The sequence below is a fragment of the Trematomus bernacchii genome, unplaced genomic scaffold (genome assembly GCF_902827165.1).
Source record: "Trematomus bernacchii unplaced genomic scaffold, fTreBer1.1, whole genome shotgun sequence".
Lineage (NCBI taxonomy): Eukaryota > Metazoa > Chordata > Actinopteri > Perciformes > Nototheniidae > Trematomus > Trematomus bernacchii.
In genome coordinates this window covers 1,750,979-1,772,139 of record NW_022987728.1, presented here as the reverse complement: position 1 = coordinate 1,772,139, position 21,161 = coordinate 1,750,979, and the positions used below count along the sequence as shown (strand labels likewise).

Below are 21,161 nucleotides of genomic sequence, written 5' to 3'. Positions count from 1 at the left end.
ATCGGGTAGTGACAGCTGTAAATGTAATCAGTTACTGATTACTGAATACATGGCTCTGAAAGCATCCGAATACAGTTACAGTTACGTGTTTTAAAAAAGTAACGTAATCAGATTACTTTTAGATTACTTTTGGATTACTTTCTTTATCCATCACAGATGAGAAAATAATAAAACAAATACAAAGAGGAAACAATTTGATATGTCTACCATTTATTTTAGGAGTATTAATATTTTTTCAGATAGGATCATACATTTACAAAACATCACCATGTTACAGTTTGTTTTCATCTGATTTCAAATAAACAAAGTCTTGGCTTTCAGAATATTAAACTTGTTTCGGCAAATTTAGATGATAAATACAACTATGAAGCTTGTAACGGCATAATTACTTAAGCGGAGAATGGAGTAAGTTAACGTTACAGCAGGCATAACAACATCCGGTGTTTATTTTATTATAATATATAGTCGTTATTCATTTGTTTTAAAGCTCAATAAGGAAGATTTTAACTTTCACACACGTTGACCGGCGAAAAACTCTGCCCGGTTCACCGACCCCCCTCTGAGTGAATACCTGTTAACTTAATTGTTAACACAATAAAAATGATAACAAGAAAAGTTCATGTTTTATCAAGATGATGGGTTTCCCTATCGCTCAGAGTCGCAACGCGCTCCTACAAGAGATCGTGATAACACATTCAGGATTAAATATTACCTGATGTGATGTTTGCTCAAAATGAGACATGCTGTATTTACCACTTGTTGCCTTTGCTGCACAGATGGCACGCAAACAAACATGCCTACAGTATATTTTAATAAAGCTAGACTGTCACTGATTGTTGTTAACAGCTTCAGCTAAGAGCATTTAAAATGTGCATCGATTTACAGCTATTGTTCCCTTTAAACGGGGGGGGGGCCTCTCTGCACGGAGGAGCCGCGGAGAAGAGACACACGTTCACTAAGCCGAATCACAGTGATCTGCTATTTTAAAGTAAATTCAACACATATCGACCCTAAATATAGCATATATTAAGAACGAGAAAGTGTTAACATCGTTTTTTGTAAAAATATGACAAATGTGCGAGGGTGATGACATCAGAGCATCGTCCTATGGGCTTAGCCCCAGACAGGTACAACAGGTATTCACTCAGAGGGGGGTAGTTACCCATTTACATGTCAAAAAGCAACATACAGTAGGCGGGTGGGGGATGGTGAACGTTTACATTTATCTACAGAATACATTTAATTTAAGGGGAGCAGTTACTGAGAAGTATATAATGAGAACTGCTACCAATGGTGGCCTATTTAGTTTATTAAGAAATACATATTTTTAGCTTTTTTTGATCTGCAGTAGGAAATGGAGCAGACCTGCAGAGAGTAGCGACAGGGCTGGTCCAACCTGATCTGTAAAGTGATCTAACTAAGTGCTATTCATATTCTTGACGGGAAGTGCAGTGTAAATGGGGGGCTTATATGCATTTGAAAAGCAATATAAATCACACAGTTCGTATACAATAGGCTTTAAAAGCACCATCGATAACCATTGCCCTTCTCCTATTCAAACCAAAAGAGAAAATGCAGATATTACACTCTGAAAAGAAAGGGTAGACATATCTGTACTCTTAGTGCCAAGTAGCTAAGCTATTCATTCGCAGAAATGTAAAGTGATCTATCTAAGTTCTATTCATATTCTTGACGGGAAGAGTTAGTATACAATAGGCTTTAAAAGCCTTCTCCAAATCAAACCAAGATATCTTGGGTCAGTCTTTTCTTCCAAAAAGCTTGTGACAAGTTGTGAAGTTAACAGGTATTCACTCAGAGGGGGGTCGGTGAACCGGGCAGAGTTTTTCGCCGGTCAACGTGTTTGAGAGGTAATTGAAATAGCTAAGGGTGATGATCTGACATGCATATTTAAAGACATGTATGTATGTATAGCAACACCATGTGGCCATTCATAAAGCACTTTTTTGATCTGGCCGATAACTCTGAAGCATGGATTGCATGAATATAGCAACAACAACAACAACTCAAGAGATTCACTTTGTGTTCATTATGCATACAGTATAACTCGCCACCAGCCACTACTGGGTAACAACCATAAGCTGAAAACTTAACTGATGTTAAATACTGTTCAGTTGGGATTAAGGTTGTCAGTATAACAGCAGTCAATCTTGCCTCCTGCTTCATTATTTATTTAAAATGTGTCATAATCATAGCCTTAGGTGCTGTTCCTGCGACCCAATGTCTATCTCTCAGAGGAGATGCAGTCATGATGGCTGACAACATTTGCCATTCAAAACAGTCAGCATTATTCTAAGATTTTTTTTTTTTTTTAAATAGGTTCCTTGATGATTACCTGGGTGTTTTCAGGCTCTATTTTATCTCTGCTCTGATGTTAGTTGGTTGCTTTGTTGCTTTTCTTGGACAAAGGGACACCAAATGTATCACATTACTGTCTCATGCATGTCAGCGTGCACTTACCTTCAACATACCAAGGAAACAATGTATGTTTTGATAAATGAATGCTGTTTTGGGGTATATATCTGGATAGAACATATCCAACAGGATTAGATGTCCAACCCTTCATCATGTAATTGGTTTTAATCTATGAAGGACAGCCAAATATATTGTGTTGTTCGTGTGGCATTAGTTATCCATGTCCCAGAAATTAATTAGGCATACATACACATATATGGTGATACATAAAATAAAGGAAGATTCCATCAAACAATATCTCTGGTGATGTTTAAATAAGAGTTCAGAAATGCACCCACTGCCATCACCCAGTCCACCTAGAAGCACCAGTAACACTCAAACATAATTAGGGGTGCCATTCTGAGCAATTATGGAATTTAGTGGTCACATTGTCAGAATGATTTGGCCAGAGAGGAATGATTCAATTAATTCATCGTGGGTCATTAGTCATGTTCTCCTTTGGCCAGCGGAAGAGGCAGTCCTGAAGGTACCAAATGACCAGTAAAGTGGAGAGTAATGCAATTTGATTTTAGAGTTATTAGATGGTGAGAGAGAGAGAGAAGGAGAAAGAGACAGAAAGACTGACATATACAGTAGACTAAGACAGACAGAGATGCAAACAGAGGGAGACAAATTGTTTTCCTTATAATGTTTGTTTAGCTTTTCCTGTTGGGTTGTACAAAATATTCAGTGAATCACAAATACATAATGCCACAGGAAAGCTAAACTGGACTGTCAACTAAATCAATGTATAAACTTTATTGAGGCCTGTAATTAGTCAACTACAGGTCTCTTGGGTCAGTCTTTTCTTCCAAAAAGCTTGTGACAATGTGTAATATATAATTTATATATAGTACTTGATGATAGAGGTCTCCGTTATGAAAGGACTTTCTCAGATTGGAAGAGAATCAAAAAGTGAAAGGAGTGAAAAAAAGTAATTATTTTGCAATTTATGTTATTGTTTTGTTAAAAATGTAAGGAAGAGTGTCTAAAATATCTGGGGAATGTTACACATTATTGATACTTTGAACATGCTTCCAAAAAGCTTGTGACAAGATGTTAAGTTAACAGGTATTCATTCAGAGGGGGGTCGGTGATTTATTGCTCTTGGGGCATTAAAAACAAGATTTTAACTTTAGTTTTTTATATAATATCTGCATTTTCTCTTGTGAAAAACTAAGTCTTAGTTTGGCCATAGTTATTTAATATATTCAGGGTTAAACCCTGAAATTGGAAAATAGTGGGAGGGCTTAACATTCCCACATACTGGTCTTTGGCAGGTCTTAGGCAGGTAACTGGCTGGTAGTAGGCAGGAAGCTGTATGCTGGCGTCCGAAATAAGATGCCCCATCTGTAAATCAACTATGTGACTGAAATTAAAATAATTTTGACACACTTGTAATATGAGGGGCTCAAATACAGCCGGAATGTTCTCTTAAAGCTGTTTGACATATGGTAACAAGCAATATCCTAACAAAAATATAAAAATATAAACATGCAATAGTTCTCATTAGTGCATATTTTGGAATGGTACCTTTCTTTCCGTGTGTCAGACAGTCAACAAGGAAGTGTGTTCAACTTTTTTCCCTGTTGCATTTAATTAATATTCTTTCCTTCAATGAATCCTATATCAACCATGACAGACCTCTTTGACATCTGAATTTTAATATTCAAATGTTTGCCCAAAGGTGGCTCAAAGAGAGCAGCGACCTCGTGGATATCTAAGTCTTCACAAGCACATCGAGAGAGACAGAGAGAGAAGCAGCTGACAGGACGACTCAGGAGAAGTAAGTGTGATTCTGTTCAGTCATTTTCATATTTTGTTTATTTTTGAGAAAGATATTCTCCTTCAGAATATTTTCCAAAGGGAAGGAACATTTAATGAATCACATCTCAATCAGAAGTAATGAAATCTAAAACCCTATTATGTTCATTTATTCCCTTAAATCATTTGTTTCTCTTGAAATCACTTGAAATGTTTATTTTTTGATTAAAAAACTCAGTGTTTATTTTGAATAATAAACTTTATCTAATGTTCACTTTGAAACTTTTTTTTTTTACAAAGGGTGGGGACTTTACCAAGAACGCTGGACATTTATAATGAAAACAAAACAGTCTGAGTCTTGGATATGTTTTGCCCTGAGTTTTACCTTTCAGGTTCATGTTAGGTTTTTAGAGCTTTGTGGGCGATGTATGCAGCCTGTCCCGTAGACATTACTCAGGGCTGAAAACCCCACTATTTTCCTGCTTTAAAAAACGGTGGTAAATCTTAAATGTTTTATTGGAGACGATGTGTATACACAGCAATCTCACTCTCATTTCAAATAAACACAACTTAATTTTCATTAGAGTAAGTTCACCCCTAATAAAATAATGAGCACACATCTTTTAATCGGGCTTATAAAAACAACAATACACAATTTAATGAAGCTAGAATTTCAGTTTCTGTCACTGATAGTAGGAGTACATTGTAATGTGAATAAATAATCTACAAAATATATCACCAGCAACATATCAGTACTCATAGCCTCGACCTGTTGTGTGGCACTATAAAGTTATTGTTTAGTTTGCAAATGGTGTTTCATTGAAATGAGACATTTCCATGTGCTAAAAATAAATGTTATGGTCAAGTCAAGTCAAAGTCAACTTTATTGTCAATCTCAAAATATGTTTGCACACACAGAAAGATCGAAATACTGTTTCCCACAGTCCCGAGGTATAAAATAACACATTCAAATACAAGAACACTCAATAATTACAAAAAAACACAAAATAACCGTTTACTTCAAGTAAGCAGGATATATATATATATATATATTAACAAAGATGATGTACATAGTGCAAATGAGAGTGCAAAATATTTCCATAGCAGCGTAAAAGTGACTGGTGCTGGATTTTTTGTGTCTGGGTGTGTGGGGGTGTGTTAAAGTCCAGGTCCAGTGGGGGCAGGGTGGAGAGGTGAGATAGAGAGGGACAGAGAGAGGGGAGAGGTGGGAGGGGGGGGGAGAGAGTTCAGCCTCCTGACAGCCTGGTGGTGTGTGCCTGTTACTGCTGGTGCTGCTCAGAATTTGCATTTCCTTAACATGAACTTCCTCATTAAACTGCTGCACTGAAGGGAGTGGTGCAGTCTGTGTTTCTGGTCATTTGACTGACCCATTAGGTTTTTTAAATAATTTAAATGTAACTGACATAATTTATAAGATTTGTAAATGATCACTGTACACTAACAATGTTGGTTTCATCTAACAGAGCAAAGATGCAGTGGAGTCTGTTTGTGCTCATTCTGATGGGTAAGTGGATTTTAAATTAAATCACATCTGGAGTCATGAAACTGCTCACTCTTCATAATATTAAAAAGTGGAATAAGTGAACTCAGAGCTCCATTAAGATGAAGGGGATGGTGTAAGTGGTGGGGGTGATTTTAGTACTCATGAGTTTGATTTAATGATCAGCTGCTTGTCATACTGTCAGCTCCATCACTGCAGAATGGTCTCTGTTTTTAAGTCAGTGTTCCTTCTTCACATGTGACCTCTATGAGTACCACTTCATTCCTGAGAGAAAGACCCAGAGTTATTGCAGAGAGCATTTCACTGACCTGGCCACAGTGTCTGACATGAGAGACGTGGAGAGACTGACTAACCCTCCACAGACTACAGGCACCTGGATTGGACTGAGGAGCATCAATGAAAGAGATATCAAAGTGTGGCACTGGTCTCTGCCGGGGGAGAAGTACAATCCTACAGAATGTGCGCCAGAATGGGAGAAAGATGAGCCGAACAATCTAGGTGACGATCCTGAGAACTGTGTGGTGATTAAACCCTCCCAAAAATGGTACGATGACCATTGTTCTCGCATCCCTAAAAAGTTTATCTGCTACAATGGTGAGTATATGTCACTATTAACGCTATATCAATCATATCATACTGTGTAACAATAGTTGACAGATAACTCACGTGTTGTATACTGTAGAGTTAAATGAAAATGAAAAATGTTTTTGCTTTTTTCCTTGAACAAAACATTATTGGTAATTGGATACAATTCTACTTGTTAAAATACATCTTAATATTCAAGTATAGGCCTATTTTTTGATTATGCAATCTAAATTATTATACTAAACACTTTCATCAATCTGAAAAATTAAGTGAGATAGTGTTCATCAAAACTTATAAAATGTGTCTTTTATTCCCACAGAAACAGGGCCACAGAAATACTTTGTAATTGATGAACCAAAGAACTGGCTTCAGGCTCAGAGCTACTGCAGAGAACATCACACTGACCTGATCAGTGGAATCACACAGATCAATGAATTCAACGAACAGTATAGCTCTTCTTACTTGTGGATCGGCCTGTTCCGAGAGATCTGGAGCTGGTCAGATGGGAAGAACGTCTCTTTCAGACACTGGGATCCGGACTCATTTAAAGATGAAGCCTCAAAGACTTGTGCTATGACTACGCCAAATGGAAAATGGAGCTCCGACAATTGCACATATGAAAAACCCTTCTACTGCTATGACGGTGAGTTTTTCAAGTATTTTATTTTTTATTTTTTAGTTATATATTCATAAAGGTATGTTGAATTTACTTCAGTGGTGAAGATATGTATTATATACAAATAATTGGATTATGTGTTTATTCCTACTATGTATAAAAGATGATTTAATTACAATTATAAAACCAGGACAGACCTGAAAGTTTGATTATCACAGTCTTTTTTTTTCTTTCTCCTAACATCTTTTTCGCCTGGCTTTTACATCAGGTACCACATCCTTTACTTTTATTTATTTCTGATCGAAATTATGATTGAATGAAAGGTGCTATGTTTATATAGTTGAGAGTTCTTTTATTATGATAACTTGCAATAAGTGGTTACTTTGACTCAAAACAATTATCCATTTCAATTACAGACAAAGTGATCCTGATCAAAGTGAAGAAGACTTGGGATGAGGCCCTGACTTACTGCAGAAAGAACCACCGTGTCCTGGTCTCCATCACTGACCGTCACCAGCAGAGATGGGTCGAAAAGAGAGCCAAGATGGCCGACACTGAGTTCGTCTGGCTGGGAATGCGCTACACCTGCACTCTGGATCTCTCTTTCAGGGTCAGTGATCGTTCGGTCTGCAATCCCAACTTGACCCCCAAAAAAAAGACTGTTCGTTGTGACAGTGCTGTCGCGATGAAGAGAGATGGAAAGTGGTACAAAAAGGCTGACAGTGAAAAGTTTCATTTCATCTGCGCTAAGTAAACCCATTGGTATATTTACTGCAACAAGCTCACTCTTCTCTAATATGTGTCTGCTCTCTGGGTTTATTGAATGGCTCTAGTTCAAATATAGAAATCACAGCCTGAAGAGGGGAGAAACTAAATTACTAACAGATTACTAACTGAGGATTAGAAATTGAGAAAAAGGGGCGACACTAAATTTAACATGTGTTTGCCTCTGTGAACATCTGAATTACTTGATATGTTTTTGTTGTAGTAGTTATTCATAGAGTACATGTTTATTTATCCTCTTAAAGTGTGAAACCTGTAATCTTCATTTTAATTGTTGTCTTCTATGTTTATGAGAAAATATATATAAAAAGACAAATCTATAATGTTTTGCTTTTCAGAATTTGTTTAAGTTTTGGTTGAAATGTGGTGATGGTTATATAATGTGTATCACTATTTTTGTCATATTTACCTTAATGGAGTTTTAACTGGATGTTTAATTGTCTAAAACTGAATAAACGATCTGACCCAAAAACAAGGTGTGGTTCTTTCGTCCACTGGCTTTAAATAGTCATGTTTTACATTTACCTAAGAGGTGATTATTTGACAGTAAACACATATATAATGTATGGGTATGTAATTGAAAGGGATTTCTCCATAGCAGTCATTCTTACAAATCAAACTACATAATGAGGACTGTGTCTGAGTTCACTGAGAGATGTAGTTCATGATTTTTTAGAGTGAATATGCAGCTTGTCAAAATGCACCGTAAGTAAAACAGGAATGAGTCATAGAAGTGGAAGATGTTTTTGTTGTTGTGGTTATCTTTCAACACTAGAGGACGCAGTTGAACCAGCTCTTCTGTTGGTGCCTGCTGTCGTTGGGATTGGCCCACTATAAGAACAGTGATTCAAGAACAACTGCTAGAAATAAATTATTCATTGGACGATAACAATATGTTAATAACCAACTATGTTATGACATTTTACATTTGTTCAGGTATCCATCATATAATGTGTGTGTGTGTGTGTGTGTGTGTGTGTGTGTGTGTGTGTGTGTGTGACTTTGTATTACTATCCTTGTGGGGACCTAAAGTTGTTTACACAATCACGTGTGGGGACTGGGACTCATGGGGACATAATGGAGGTCCCCATGAGGGGAATCATTCATTTTAGGGTGAAGACTCGGTTAGGTTTAGGGTAAGGGTTAGGGTTTTGGGGAATGTGCGGCGCTCCATAGCGCAGCGTGGTGCACGGGCTCTCGGGTAAATATTTTGTGTTTAAAAACCTATTTAAAAACTCCTGTAGTAAAATCAATAAAAGTTTATAAAAGCCCTGTTTGGTCTGGGTTAAAAATGTTTTAAAAAATGGAATAAAAGGGATAAAAGAGAGCAGTGGCTGCAGCACAGAGCGTATGCGGCGGGGTTAAAACCTGTACTCCTGCCCCCCCGGAGGGAGTCTCCCCCGGTGGAGTGTCCGAGGCTGCGTCCCACAGCATCTGGTAAAAGACCTGGTAAGTGGGTTAAAAAACATCTGGCTAAAAGGACCTTTGTTTAAAATCGGCATGCAGGTAAAATTAGTGTTAAAAAATGATAAAATAAATACATAAAAGTGCTTTTAAAAATAAGTGCTGGTAATAAAAATCACATCAACCCAAAATGTTAAAATATGTATAATATAAAACAAATATGTAAAATATAAAATATAAAATACACACGGGTTAGTAGGCACACAGGGAGGGGAAATATCTTAAAATAAAGTCAACCAAGTGTCCCTAAAAGTGTTTATAACCCAGGCCGAGGTCTAGAGAGGTGGTGCAGCTGAGACATGGGACACGCCTCGGATGATGTTTAAAAATACTTTATTAAGGGTTTATTTCAGGGTGTTTCCCTGCGGGGGGCTCCAACATCCATTTAAAAATGGAAAGTAATAACTATACAATATAAACAATGTTTAAACAGGAAACGGGGATTAATAATATATAAAAAATAATAAAATATATAATCTCCTCATTTGGAACCTAATGACATAAGAAAACATGCAATACAGTACAACCATGAAATAAACTGTGACATGTCAAATGTAAATAATAATATAAAATGTAAGAAAAATATATAAAATGGTAGTAATAGTAATAATAATAATAATAATAATAATAATAATAATAATAATAATAATAATAATAATAATAATAATAATAATAATAATAATAATAATAATAATAATAATAAACAAAGAAACCCATGCATTTCAAAAATCATAAAGGAGTCCAGATGAGGAGGATTTATAAAAATAATGATAGGAAATATGTATTAAAAAATAAATAATACACAGATAAATACTACAATATAAATAAATAATACATTGATAAATAAATAATTAGATAGTTAATTTCAAACGCAATACCCTTAGGTAATGTATATAAAATATAAAATAGGGTGGAACTTCTGGTTTGCCATCACCGCAGAGAGGGGGTCTAAAAGCATCCGGAGGGGAGAAGCACACGTCGGGAGGACAGGAGGGACCTGTTAAGTTGCAAGTCTTAAAAAAGGTAAGTATCTTTTTTTTTTAAATGTGTAAAAGAGATTTAAAAACCATCTGATAAAAAGGAGGCAGACCCATCACTGATATTTTTAACTGAGGCCTGTAGGGTCTATCGTTTTGAGGCGATGAATCCACCTCCTCTCCGCTGCCCGTCTCTGTGCCGTGGTCCAGCTCCCGCTGCTCTCCAAGCCCAAAGACTGGAGGTTCTCTGGGCCGTGGAGTTTAAAATGAAGGTAGAGAACGCTCGTACCGTAACCGCTATTTATTCTACATAAGTGTTGTTTTATCCTGAGGCTGATCTCATGCCGCGTCTCCCCCACATAGAGCTTGTGGCAGGCCCTGCACCTGACGGCATAAACCGCATTCTTGGATGTTCATTTCATTTCAAACCTTTATTTAACCAGATTGGTCCCATTGAGATCATAGATCTCTTTTTCAAGGGAGACCTGCAGCAAATAGGTTCCACATGAAACATAAAACAATAAGGTCTTTAAGGTTCTTATTCCTGCGGTAGGCGGAGATCAGCCGACACCTCCTCAGCGCGTCGCAGTCCGCACTGAAGAGGGTCCGGGTACCCAGCTAGCGGGGAACGTTCTCACAACTTTGGCTAACGTTACCTATTGGTTCTAATAAGGTTTTAAAGAAACGTTTTCATCTGATGTTCAAAGAACCTTTTTAGGATGTTTATTTTTTCAAATAATGTTCCTATAAGGTTTAAGGTTAACTAAGACATAGCGTTTTAACTGCAACATTCAGAGGATGTTTTGAGGATGTTATTGAGGCCTGAGATGACAGAAAGTGTTTTATAAAACGTTCCTTTAATGTGATATGTTAACAAAGGTGGAACGTTTTGCCTGCAACATTCTAAGGATGTGTTTTGGACGTTGTTGGGGTAACACATTAAAGATGTTCTTTATAAAACATTCCCTCAATGTTACATGATAACAAATGAAGAACATTTTGAAAGCAACATTTGGATAATGTTTTCAGGATGTTATTCTTTTTTTATAAAACGTTCCTGTGATGCGAAATATTAACACGGTCATGGTCAACGTCAGATTTATTTGTAGTGCGCTTTAAAATACAAACGTGTTGCATTTGTTTGAAAAGGATGTTTAAAAAAAATCTGATGTCACCATATTTTCCTTTTTAAAAAACAAACAAGCATGTAATTCATGATATTGTATGTTTGCGTAGGCATGTCTGAGTTCCCAGCTAGACATTGTTGGTTCTAAAAACATTCTGAGAATGTTACCATTCATTGTTCTAGGAATGGTTTAATCGAGAAGTTTTATTTTGGTTCCTAGAATGTACTTCTGAAAGGTAGGATAACGTTCTCTAAAAACATTCTTAAAATGTTTGGTGATAACATTGTTCGAACATTACACATTATACATTATAAGTGTTTTGTTGTTTATGCACATATCTCTATTGTCATATGGATCGAATAACACTTAGAAATCCAAAGACAGACATATAGAAGAACGGACCGACTATCACTGCCCGTCCCTTAAACCCCTGTTTGTGTTTGTATGTGTTTATTTCTACTGTGTGTGTCTCTCTCCCCCCACCTGCCTGCTGGTCTGCTCGACACGGCTGGGAGCAATCTCCAATCAACCACACCTGCAACCTGCTCATCAGCCACACTATGAAAGCCTGCAGCCTGCACTCATTCCCTGCCGGATTGTTGCCGTGAACGGTTTGTTGCGTGCCGCTCTAGCTTTTTGCCAGCATATTCTTTGACAACTTTGCCTGCTTTTGCCTCACACTCATTTTTATGTCTCTCCCAGGAGGAATCCAAGGCCTTCCCCACTCCCAAGGCCAGCCAGGCCTCTCTACCCACCCTGGAACAACTGTTTCCCACTGCTGCCATAACCAACCTCCACTCACAGCTCCCCTTTTCTAATAAACAAATGTTACTTTCACCAGCTGATTCCGAGTCATCCTTTTACATGTGTTAATAGTCAAATTCCAATAGCTAAGTAAACTATCAAAATCATCCTAATGACCACAGTGGTCAGTCCAGTTACCCAGGAATTTTGAGTTGAACAATCACAGGAATATTATGTCTTTATGTTCTAATAATGTAAAAATATTGTAGTAAATTGTTACCACAGAACAATTGCATAATGTTTTAAACATAAAGCATGTTATCGTTCTCTAAAATAATAACATTCTGGCAACATAAAAAATCTAACTTGCAGCTGAAAACGTTTTAAGAACAGTAGGGCATAATGTTCTAACAATGTTATCAAAAACATTTTAAGAATGTTTTTAGAGAACGTTATCCTACCTTTCAGAAGAACATTCTGGGAACCAAAATAAAAGCTTCTGCTGAAAACGTTTTAAGAATAGTAGGGCATAATGTTCTAACAATGTTATCAAAAACATTTTAGGAAGGTTATCACCAAACATTTTAAGAATGTTTTTAGAGAACGTTATCCTACCTTTCAGAAGAACGTTCTGGGAACCAAAAGAAAACTTCCCGCTGAAAACATTCCTAGAACAATGAATGTAACATTCTCAGAATATCTTTAGAACAAAGAATTTCTAGCTGGGTAGCCTCCTCCACATCCTCCGCAAAGGTACAGATCCTGTGGAAGCGGATCAGCTGGGATTTGATTAAGCCTCTGTACGTATGCTTCGGGTGGTAGCTGGTCCTATGGAGGAGTGCATGTCGGTCCGTGTCTTTAAAAATCACTTTGGTGGACAGTGTTTTGGTCAGGTCGCTGGATGAAGACGCAGGTGTCCAGGAACTCTACTGTGAGGGGTTGAAGGGTATGTTTGAGTGTTATTTTAGGGTGATGAGAGTTGAGTGTGTCCATGAAAGTCGTGAAGTCATCGGTGGAGTGGTGCCATAGGCCGAAGATGTCGTCCAGGTACCGGTGATAAAGGAGGGGTTTGAGGGTGAGCTTGATGAAGGCCGTTTCCTCCCAATGGGCCAGGTATATGTCCGCATACGCGGGAGCATACTTGTGGCCCATAGCACAACCGCACAGCTGGAGGTACTGGTTACTATTAAAAACAAAATCATTGCGGGTGAGGGTGAGGTGGAGTAACTGGAGGATGTGACTGTCGGGTCTGGCTGGGTTTGGGTATTTATTAAAGGTGTGTTGAAGTGCAGAGAGGCCAAGTGGAGTTTCAATATTGGTGTATAAGGAGTCTATATCTAAAGAAAAAAGAAGGGTGTGACTGGGAATGGGGAGGTTTTTTATTTTATTAACAAAGTGATATGTGTCCTGGATGTAGCTAGGGTGGAGTTTGGAGACGGGATTTATGAATGATCTATATATTCTGTAATGTTGTAGGTTTCAGACCCGCAGTCACTGACTGAAGTTAGGGTTAGGGTTAGGGTAAGGTTAAGGGTAAGGGTTAGGGTTAGGGTTAGGCATGTGTTGGTTATGGTTAAGGTTAGGATAAGTTTCCTGGAAATGCACGTAAGTCAATGTAATGTCCCCAGAGGCCTGTACTACGAAGCTGGATTTTCTCTTAGCCGGCTAACTTCAGGGAAATCTCGGGCTTTCCGGTCCTACGACGCTGGTTCTCTTTTTAGCGGGCTAGATTTCCATGGTAACTTATGCTGAGCGGCAAACCTGCTCCGGAGCAGGTTAGGTGGCAGGCTAAGAGATCAACTCAGTGAAAGCACCGCCTGCTGACCAATCAGAGCTCCGTGTGCGGAGTTTAAAGCTATCAAGTCATATTACAGGATAGAGGAAATACAGAAAAACTGCCGTTGCAGGGAAGACGGTCGGCAAAAATCAACTGACTGTGTGAACGTGAACATTAATAGAATATCCCCTCCCATCTTCAGAGCAATCAAACTATTATAATATTAGCGTTAAGAAAGCTTACTTAAATATCTGCCACGACATAAGTAACCGGATCAGAGTAACATTAAGTACAGTCCGCGGCACTCGATGTGTCCCATTATCATTCATATCATATCACATCATAATGTATCATATATTTCCTTATCTGAGTCAGCTTCTTGAGCCGTATCTGGCCGTGCAACACTCACAGTGTCACATACTGTATGCAGAAGTATTATTTTAAGCAACACATTAAGTTGATGAAACACTCGAGTCAAATTCTCCTAATTAAAGTCAGATCCACTCGTGTCTTGGACGGGGCAGTGATTTCATAAACCTGTTAATGTACGCATTCAAACACTTTTTATTTTACCAGCTGTATTCACCTTGCAGGTGCAGCTATGTGGCTTTTATGCTGGATAAAGTGTTTAAGTCATGGATGTTTAAAGTTTAACTTCTTCATATTTGACTTATATTAAAGTTCACTTTTCATTCAGGAAGTATGACGCTGCGCTGTCAGTACGCTTGTCCATGTTTGAGATTGGTCGAATGCTCCAAATACCACCCCTTTCATGTAAACGCGCACCTAACTAGATAGGACACGGCTGGCTTGAGCGATCCACTTGATAACCAGCGTCGTAGTACAGCTTAGCGAGAGCGCGTATGTTTTGGATTGAGCCAACCGGCTAACTCAAACATATCCAGGTTAGGTTGAACCGGCTTCGTAGTACAGGCCTCTGAAGTGATGTAAACATGGTGTGTGTGTGTGTGTGTGTGTGTGTGTGTGTGTGTGTGTGTGTGTGTGTGTGTGTGTGTGTGTGTGTGTGTGTGTGTGTGTGTGTGTGTGTGTGTGTGTGTGTGTGTGTGTGTGTGTGTCCCATCCAGTTCTTGGTTTGTTGTCTCAGTGATCAACGAGTATTCTGAAACTCAAAGGTACAGTACATATTAGTGGAATAAGAAAAACAAGCAAGATATCCATAAACAAAGCACTGTTTACTCCTGGTGTGAGTTTGTGTACCTGTGTGTGCAGTAATTCTAATTCAAGTGTTATCGTATGCGTTAAGATTTCTCTTCCTTTGAACTAATGGACCAAACCTTGCATTAGCATTTGCTCATACTTGTACTTTTTGGGAGATTTCAGACCACTACGTTGGTGTGAATATTAATTTAACAGTTGGGCTGCTTTTAAGTGCCAAGAGAACACAGGAAGGAAGTTGTGAGTTATTTTGATCTTGTTCTCTTTAAGTTAAGTCAAAGGCTTTGTATTAAACATGAAATATAGAGCAGGTGAAACATGTATTCAGGCCTCTTTATCAGAATAAGGACATGAAAACATCGATGCCAAATTGTATTAAAAAGGAGGCCACTGTGATTGTTGCCATGGCAGAGTTATTCAAATAGGAGAGAAATATGGGATAGGTCTGTTTAGCTGTGCTGCAAACCATAGCGTGCACTCATTTGACTTGTGATATGTTTCCTCCTAAGTCAAGTAAGAGCAGTCTTTGTTCTTGTTGTGCTGTTTTGATATGTTCATGTAAATGTGATGTTAATATTCCGGGAGCCTTCCTGTGCCACACAGCGACTGCCCCAGTGCTCTGTACATGGCCTGGCTGGATCAGTCCGCAATCCCTACTGTATTATGTATATTTATATTTAATATTTTACTTTAAACATGATCTGTGAAGCTAGACAATTACCAGTTTAATAAGTGGTTGTTATCACTATCTTTCTTGTAGAATTCAGACAATAGTTTCCAATCGTTCCATATCAAGTCTTAAGGTTTTTTTTAAGGTATCCCACACTGACTTACACTTGGTCCTATTTGTTTTGAGAAATTGTTTCTCAAAAGAATCTTGTTTATGCACGATTATTGCTATTTACTGATCTTGATATACTTTAGGATAATACTATTGAATAGTTATTGGTGTATAAAATGCCTGCACATTTATTTGAATATCCTAGTTCAATAAAATGTATGCTATTAAGAGCACTAAAAAGTTCTCCCATTGAAACGGAAACTGGAGTTACCGTCTGGAACTTGTGTGCTTCTGCCAACCAGTCATGTAGCAGTTTACATCCATGTCTGTACAAAATGTCATCGATTCATAATTTTATCCTATCGGAAAGTTGAGTGACATTGTCATAGCTAACATAATAATTCTTGCTACGGCCACAAAATCGTGTTTTGTGAGGTCACAGAGACTTTTGGCCTTTTGACCACAATCAAAGGTCAAACATGTGACAGAAATGGATTCATCCTTGAGTCCAAGTGGAAGATTGTGCAAGACTTGAATGAATTCCTCACGTTCTCCTGAGATATAGCATTCACATGAATGAAATAGCTGGATGGACAGACTCATAAGAATAGAGACAACAAAGAGATAATGTTTTTGACTTGTGTTTCAGAATAAATCAACTATGTGACTGAAATTCAAATAATTTTGACACACTTGTAATATGAGGGGCTCAAATACAGCCGGAATGTTCTCTTAAAGCTGTTTGACATATGGTAACAAGCAATATCCTAACAAAAATATAAAAATATAAACATGCAATAGTTCTCATTAGTGCATATTTTGGAATGGTACCTTTCTTTCCGTGTGTCAGACAGTCAACAAGGAAGTGTGTTCAACTTTTTTCCCTGTTGCATTTAATTAATATTCTTTCCTTCAATGAATCCTATATCAACCATGACAGACCTCTTTGTCATCTGAATTTTAATATTCAAATGTTTGCCCAAAGGTGGCTCAAAGAGAGCAGCGACCACGTGGATATCTGAGTCTTCACCAGCACATCGAGAGAGACGGAGAGAGAAGCAGCTGACAGGACGACTCAGGAGAAGTAAGTGTGATTCTGTTCAGTCATTTTCATATTTTGTTTATTTTTGAGAAAGATATTCTCCTTCAGAATATTTTCCAAAGGGGAGGAACATTTAATGAATCACATCTCAATCAGAAGTAATGAAATCTGAAACCCTATTATGTTCATTTATTCCCTTAAATCATTTGTTTCTCTTGAAATCACTTGAAATGTTTATTTTTTGATTAAAAAACTCAGTGTTTATTTTGAATAATAAACTTTATCTAATGTTCACTTTGAAACTTTTTTTTTTTACAAAGGGTGGGGACTTTACCAAGAACGCTGGACATTTATAATGAAAACAAAACAGTCTGAGTCTAGTAGATATGTTTTGCCCTGAGTTTTACCTTTCAGGTTCATGTTAGGTTTTTAGAGCTTTGTGGGCGATGTATGCAGCCTGTCCTGTAGACATTACTCAGGGCTGAAAACCCCACTATTTTCCTGCTTTAAAAAACGGTGGTAAATCTTAAATGTTTTATTGGAGACGATGTGTATACACAGCAATCTCACTCTCAGTTCAAATAAACACAACTTAATTTTCGTTAGAGTAAGTTCACCCCTAATAAAATAATGAGCACACATCTTTTAATCGAGCTTATAAAAACAACAATACACAATTTAATGAAGCTAGAATTTCAGTTTCTGTCACTGATAGTAGGAGTACATTGTAATGTGAATAAATAATCTACAAAATATATCACCAGCAACATATCAGTACTCATAGCCTCGACCTGTTGTGTGGCACTATAAAGTTATTGTTTAGTTTGCAAATGGTGTTTCATTGAAATGAGACATTTCCATGTGCTAAAAATAAATGTTATGGTCAAGTCAAGTCAAAGTCAACTTTATTGTCAATCTCAAAATATGTTTGCACACACAGAAAGATCGAAATACTGTTTCCCACAGTCCCGAGGTATAAAATAACACATTCAAATACAAGAACACTCAATAATTACAAAAAAACACAAAATAACCGTTTACTTCAAGTAAGCAGGATATATATATATATTAACAAAGATGATGTACATAGTGCAAATGAGAGTGCAAAATATTTCCATAGCAGCGTAAAAGTGACTGGTGCTGGATTTTTTGTGTCTGGGTGTGTGGGGGTGTGTTAAAGTCCAGGTCCAGTGGGGGCAGGGTGGAGAGGTGAGATAGAGAGGGACAGAGAGAGGGGAGAGATGGGAGGGGGGGGGGGGAGAGAGAGTTCAGCCTCCTGACAGCCTGGTGGTGTGTGCCTGTTACTGCTGGTGCTGCTCAGAATTTGCATTTCCTTAACATGAACTTCCTCATTAAACTGCTGCACTGAAGGGAGTGGTGCAGTCTGTGTTTCTGGTCATTTGACTGACCCATTAGGTTTTTTAAATAATTTAAATGTAACTGACATAATTTATACGATTTGTAAATGATCACTGTACACTAACAATGTTGGTTTCATCTAACAGAGCAAAGATGCAGTGGAGTCTGTTTGTGCTCATTCTGATGGGTAAGTGGATTTTAAATTAAATCACATCTGGAGTCATGAAACTGCTCACTCTTCATAATAATAAAAAGTGAAATAAGTGAACTCAGAGCTCCATTAAGATGAAGGGGATGGTGTAAGTGGTGGGGGTGATTTTAGTACTCATGAGTTTGATTTAATGATCAGCTGCTTGTCATACTGTCAGCTCCATCACTGCAGAATGGTCTCTGTTTTTAAGTCAGTGTTCCTTCTTCACATGTGACCTCTATGAGTACCACTTCATTCAAGAGGGAAAGACCTGGGAGGAAGCCCAGAGTTATTGCAGAGAGCATTTCACTGACCTGGCCACAGTGTCTGACATGAGAGACGTGGAGAGACTGACTAACTCTTCACAGACTACAGACGCCTGGATTGGACTGAGGAGCATCAATGAAAGAGATATTAAAGAGTGGCACTGGTCTCTGCCGGGGGAGAAGTACAATCCTACAGAATGTGATCCAGGATGTGGACCTGAATGGCATACAAATGAGCCGAACAATCTAGGTGACGATCCTGAGAACTGTGTGGTGATTAAACCCTCCCAAAAATGGTACGATGACCATTGTTCTCGCATCCCTAAAAAGTTTATCTGCTACAATGGTGAGTATATGTCACTATTAACGCTATATCAATCATATCATACTGTGTAACAATAGTTGACAGATAACTCACGTGTTGTACACTGTAGAGTTAAATGAAAATGAAAAATGTTTTTGCTTTTTTCCTTGAACAAAACATTATTGGTAATTGGATACAATTCTACTTGTTAAAATACATCTTAATATTCAAGTATAGGCCTATTTTTTGATTATGCAATCTAAATTATTATACTAAACACTTTCATCAATCTGAAAAATTAAGTGAGATAGTGTTCATCAAAACTTATAAAATGTGTCTTTTATTCTCACAGAAACAGGGCCACAGAAATACTTTGTAATTGATGAACCAAAGAACTGGCTTCAGGCTCAGAGCTACTGCAGAGAACATCACACTGACCTGATCAGTGGAATCACACAGATCAATGAATTCAACGAACAGTATAGCTCTTCTTACTTGTGGATCGGCCTGTTCAGAGAGATCTGGAGCTGGTCAGATGGGAAGAACGTCTCTTTCAGACACTGGGATCCGGACTCATTTAAAGATGAAGCCTCAAAGACTTGTGCTATGACTACGCCAAATGGAAAATGGAGCTCCGACAATTGCACATATGAAAAACCCTTCTACTGCTATGACGGTGAGTTTTTCAAGTATTTTATTTTTTATTTTTTAGTTATATATTCATAAAGGTATGTTGAATTTACTTCAGTGGTGAAGATATGTATTATATACAAATAATTGGATTATGTGTTTATTCCTACTATGTATAAAAGATGATTTAATTACAATTATAAAACCAGGACAGACCTGAAAGTTTGAATATCACAGTCTTTTTTTTTCTTTCTCCTAACATCTTTTTCGCCTGGCTTTTACATCAGGTACCACATCCTTTACTTTTATTTATTTCTGATCGAAATTATGATTGAATGAAAGGTGCTATGTTTATATAGTTGAGAGTTCTTTTATTATGATAACTTGCAATAAGTGGTTACTTTGACTCAAAACTATTATCCATTTCAATTACAGACAAAGTGATCCTGATCAAAGTGAAGAAGACTTGGGATGAGGCCCTGACTTACTGCAGAAAGAACCACCGTGTCCTGGTCTCCATCACTGACCGTCACCAGCAGAGATGGGTCCAAAAGAGAGCCAAGATGGCCGACACTGAGTTCGTCTGGCTGGGAATGCGCTACACCTGCACTCTGGATCTGTCTTTCAGGGTCAGTGATCGTTCGGTCTGCAATCCCAACTTGACCCCCAAAAAAAAGACTGTTCGTTGTGACAGTGCTGTCGCGATGAAGAGAGATGGAAAGTGGTACAAAAAGGCTGACAGTGAAAAGTTTCATTTCATCTGCGCTAAGTAAACCCATTGGTATATTTACTGCAACAAGCTCACTCTTCTCTAATATGTGTCTGCTCTCTGGGTTTATTGAATGGCTCTAGTTCAAATATAGAAATCACAGCCTGAAGAGGGGAGAAACTAAATTACTAACAGATTACTAACTGAGGATTAGAACTTGAGAAAAATGGGCGACACTAAATTTAACATGTGTTTGCCTCTGTGAACATCTGAATGACTTGATATGTTTTTGTTGTAGTAGTTATTCATAGAGTACATGTTTATTTATCCTCTTAAAGTGTGAAACCTGTAATCTTCATTTTAATTGTTGTCTTTTATGTTTATGAGAAAATATATATAAAAAGACAAATCTATAATGTTTTGCTTTTCAGAATTTGTTTAAGTTTTGGTTGAAATGTGGTGATGGTTATAATATGTGTATCACTATTTTTGTCATGTTTACCTTAATGGAGTTTTAACTGGATGTTTAATTGTCTAAAACTGAATAAACGATCTGAGCCAAAAACAAGGTGTGGTTCTTTCGTCCACTGGCTTTAAATAGTCATGTTTTACATTTACCTAAGAGGTGATTATTTGACAGTAAACACATATATAATGTATGGGTATGTAATTGAAAGGGATTTCTCCATAGATGTCATTCTTACAAATCAAACTACATAATAAGGACTGTGTTTGAGTTCACTGAGAGATGTAGTTCGTGATTTTTTAGAGTGAATATGCAGCTTGCCAAAATGCACCCAAAGTAAACAGGAATGAGTCATAGAAGTGGAAGATGTTTTTGTTGTTGTGGTTATCTTTCAACACTAGAGGACG

General features: G+C 37.6%; 1 protein-coding gene across 1 annotated transcript; it reads left to right on the top strand.

The window, feature by feature from the left end:
• Positions 1–4,211: 4,211 nt before the first annotated feature.
• Positions 4,212–20,838, top strand: LOC117494632 (macrophage mannose receptor 1-like). Its single transcript, XM_034145565.1, has 5 exons — positions 4,212–4,258; positions 5,721–5,761; positions 18,590–18,991; positions 19,302–19,625; positions 20,015–20,838. Exons 2-5 carry the CDS (start codon positions 5,728–5,730, stop codon positions 20,350–20,352), a joined length of 1,098 nt encoding a protein of 365 aa, XP_034001456.1. The 5' UTR covers positions 4,212–4,258; positions 5,721–5,727; the 3' UTR covers positions 20,353–20,838.
• Positions 20,839–21,161: the final 323 nt, after the last annotated feature.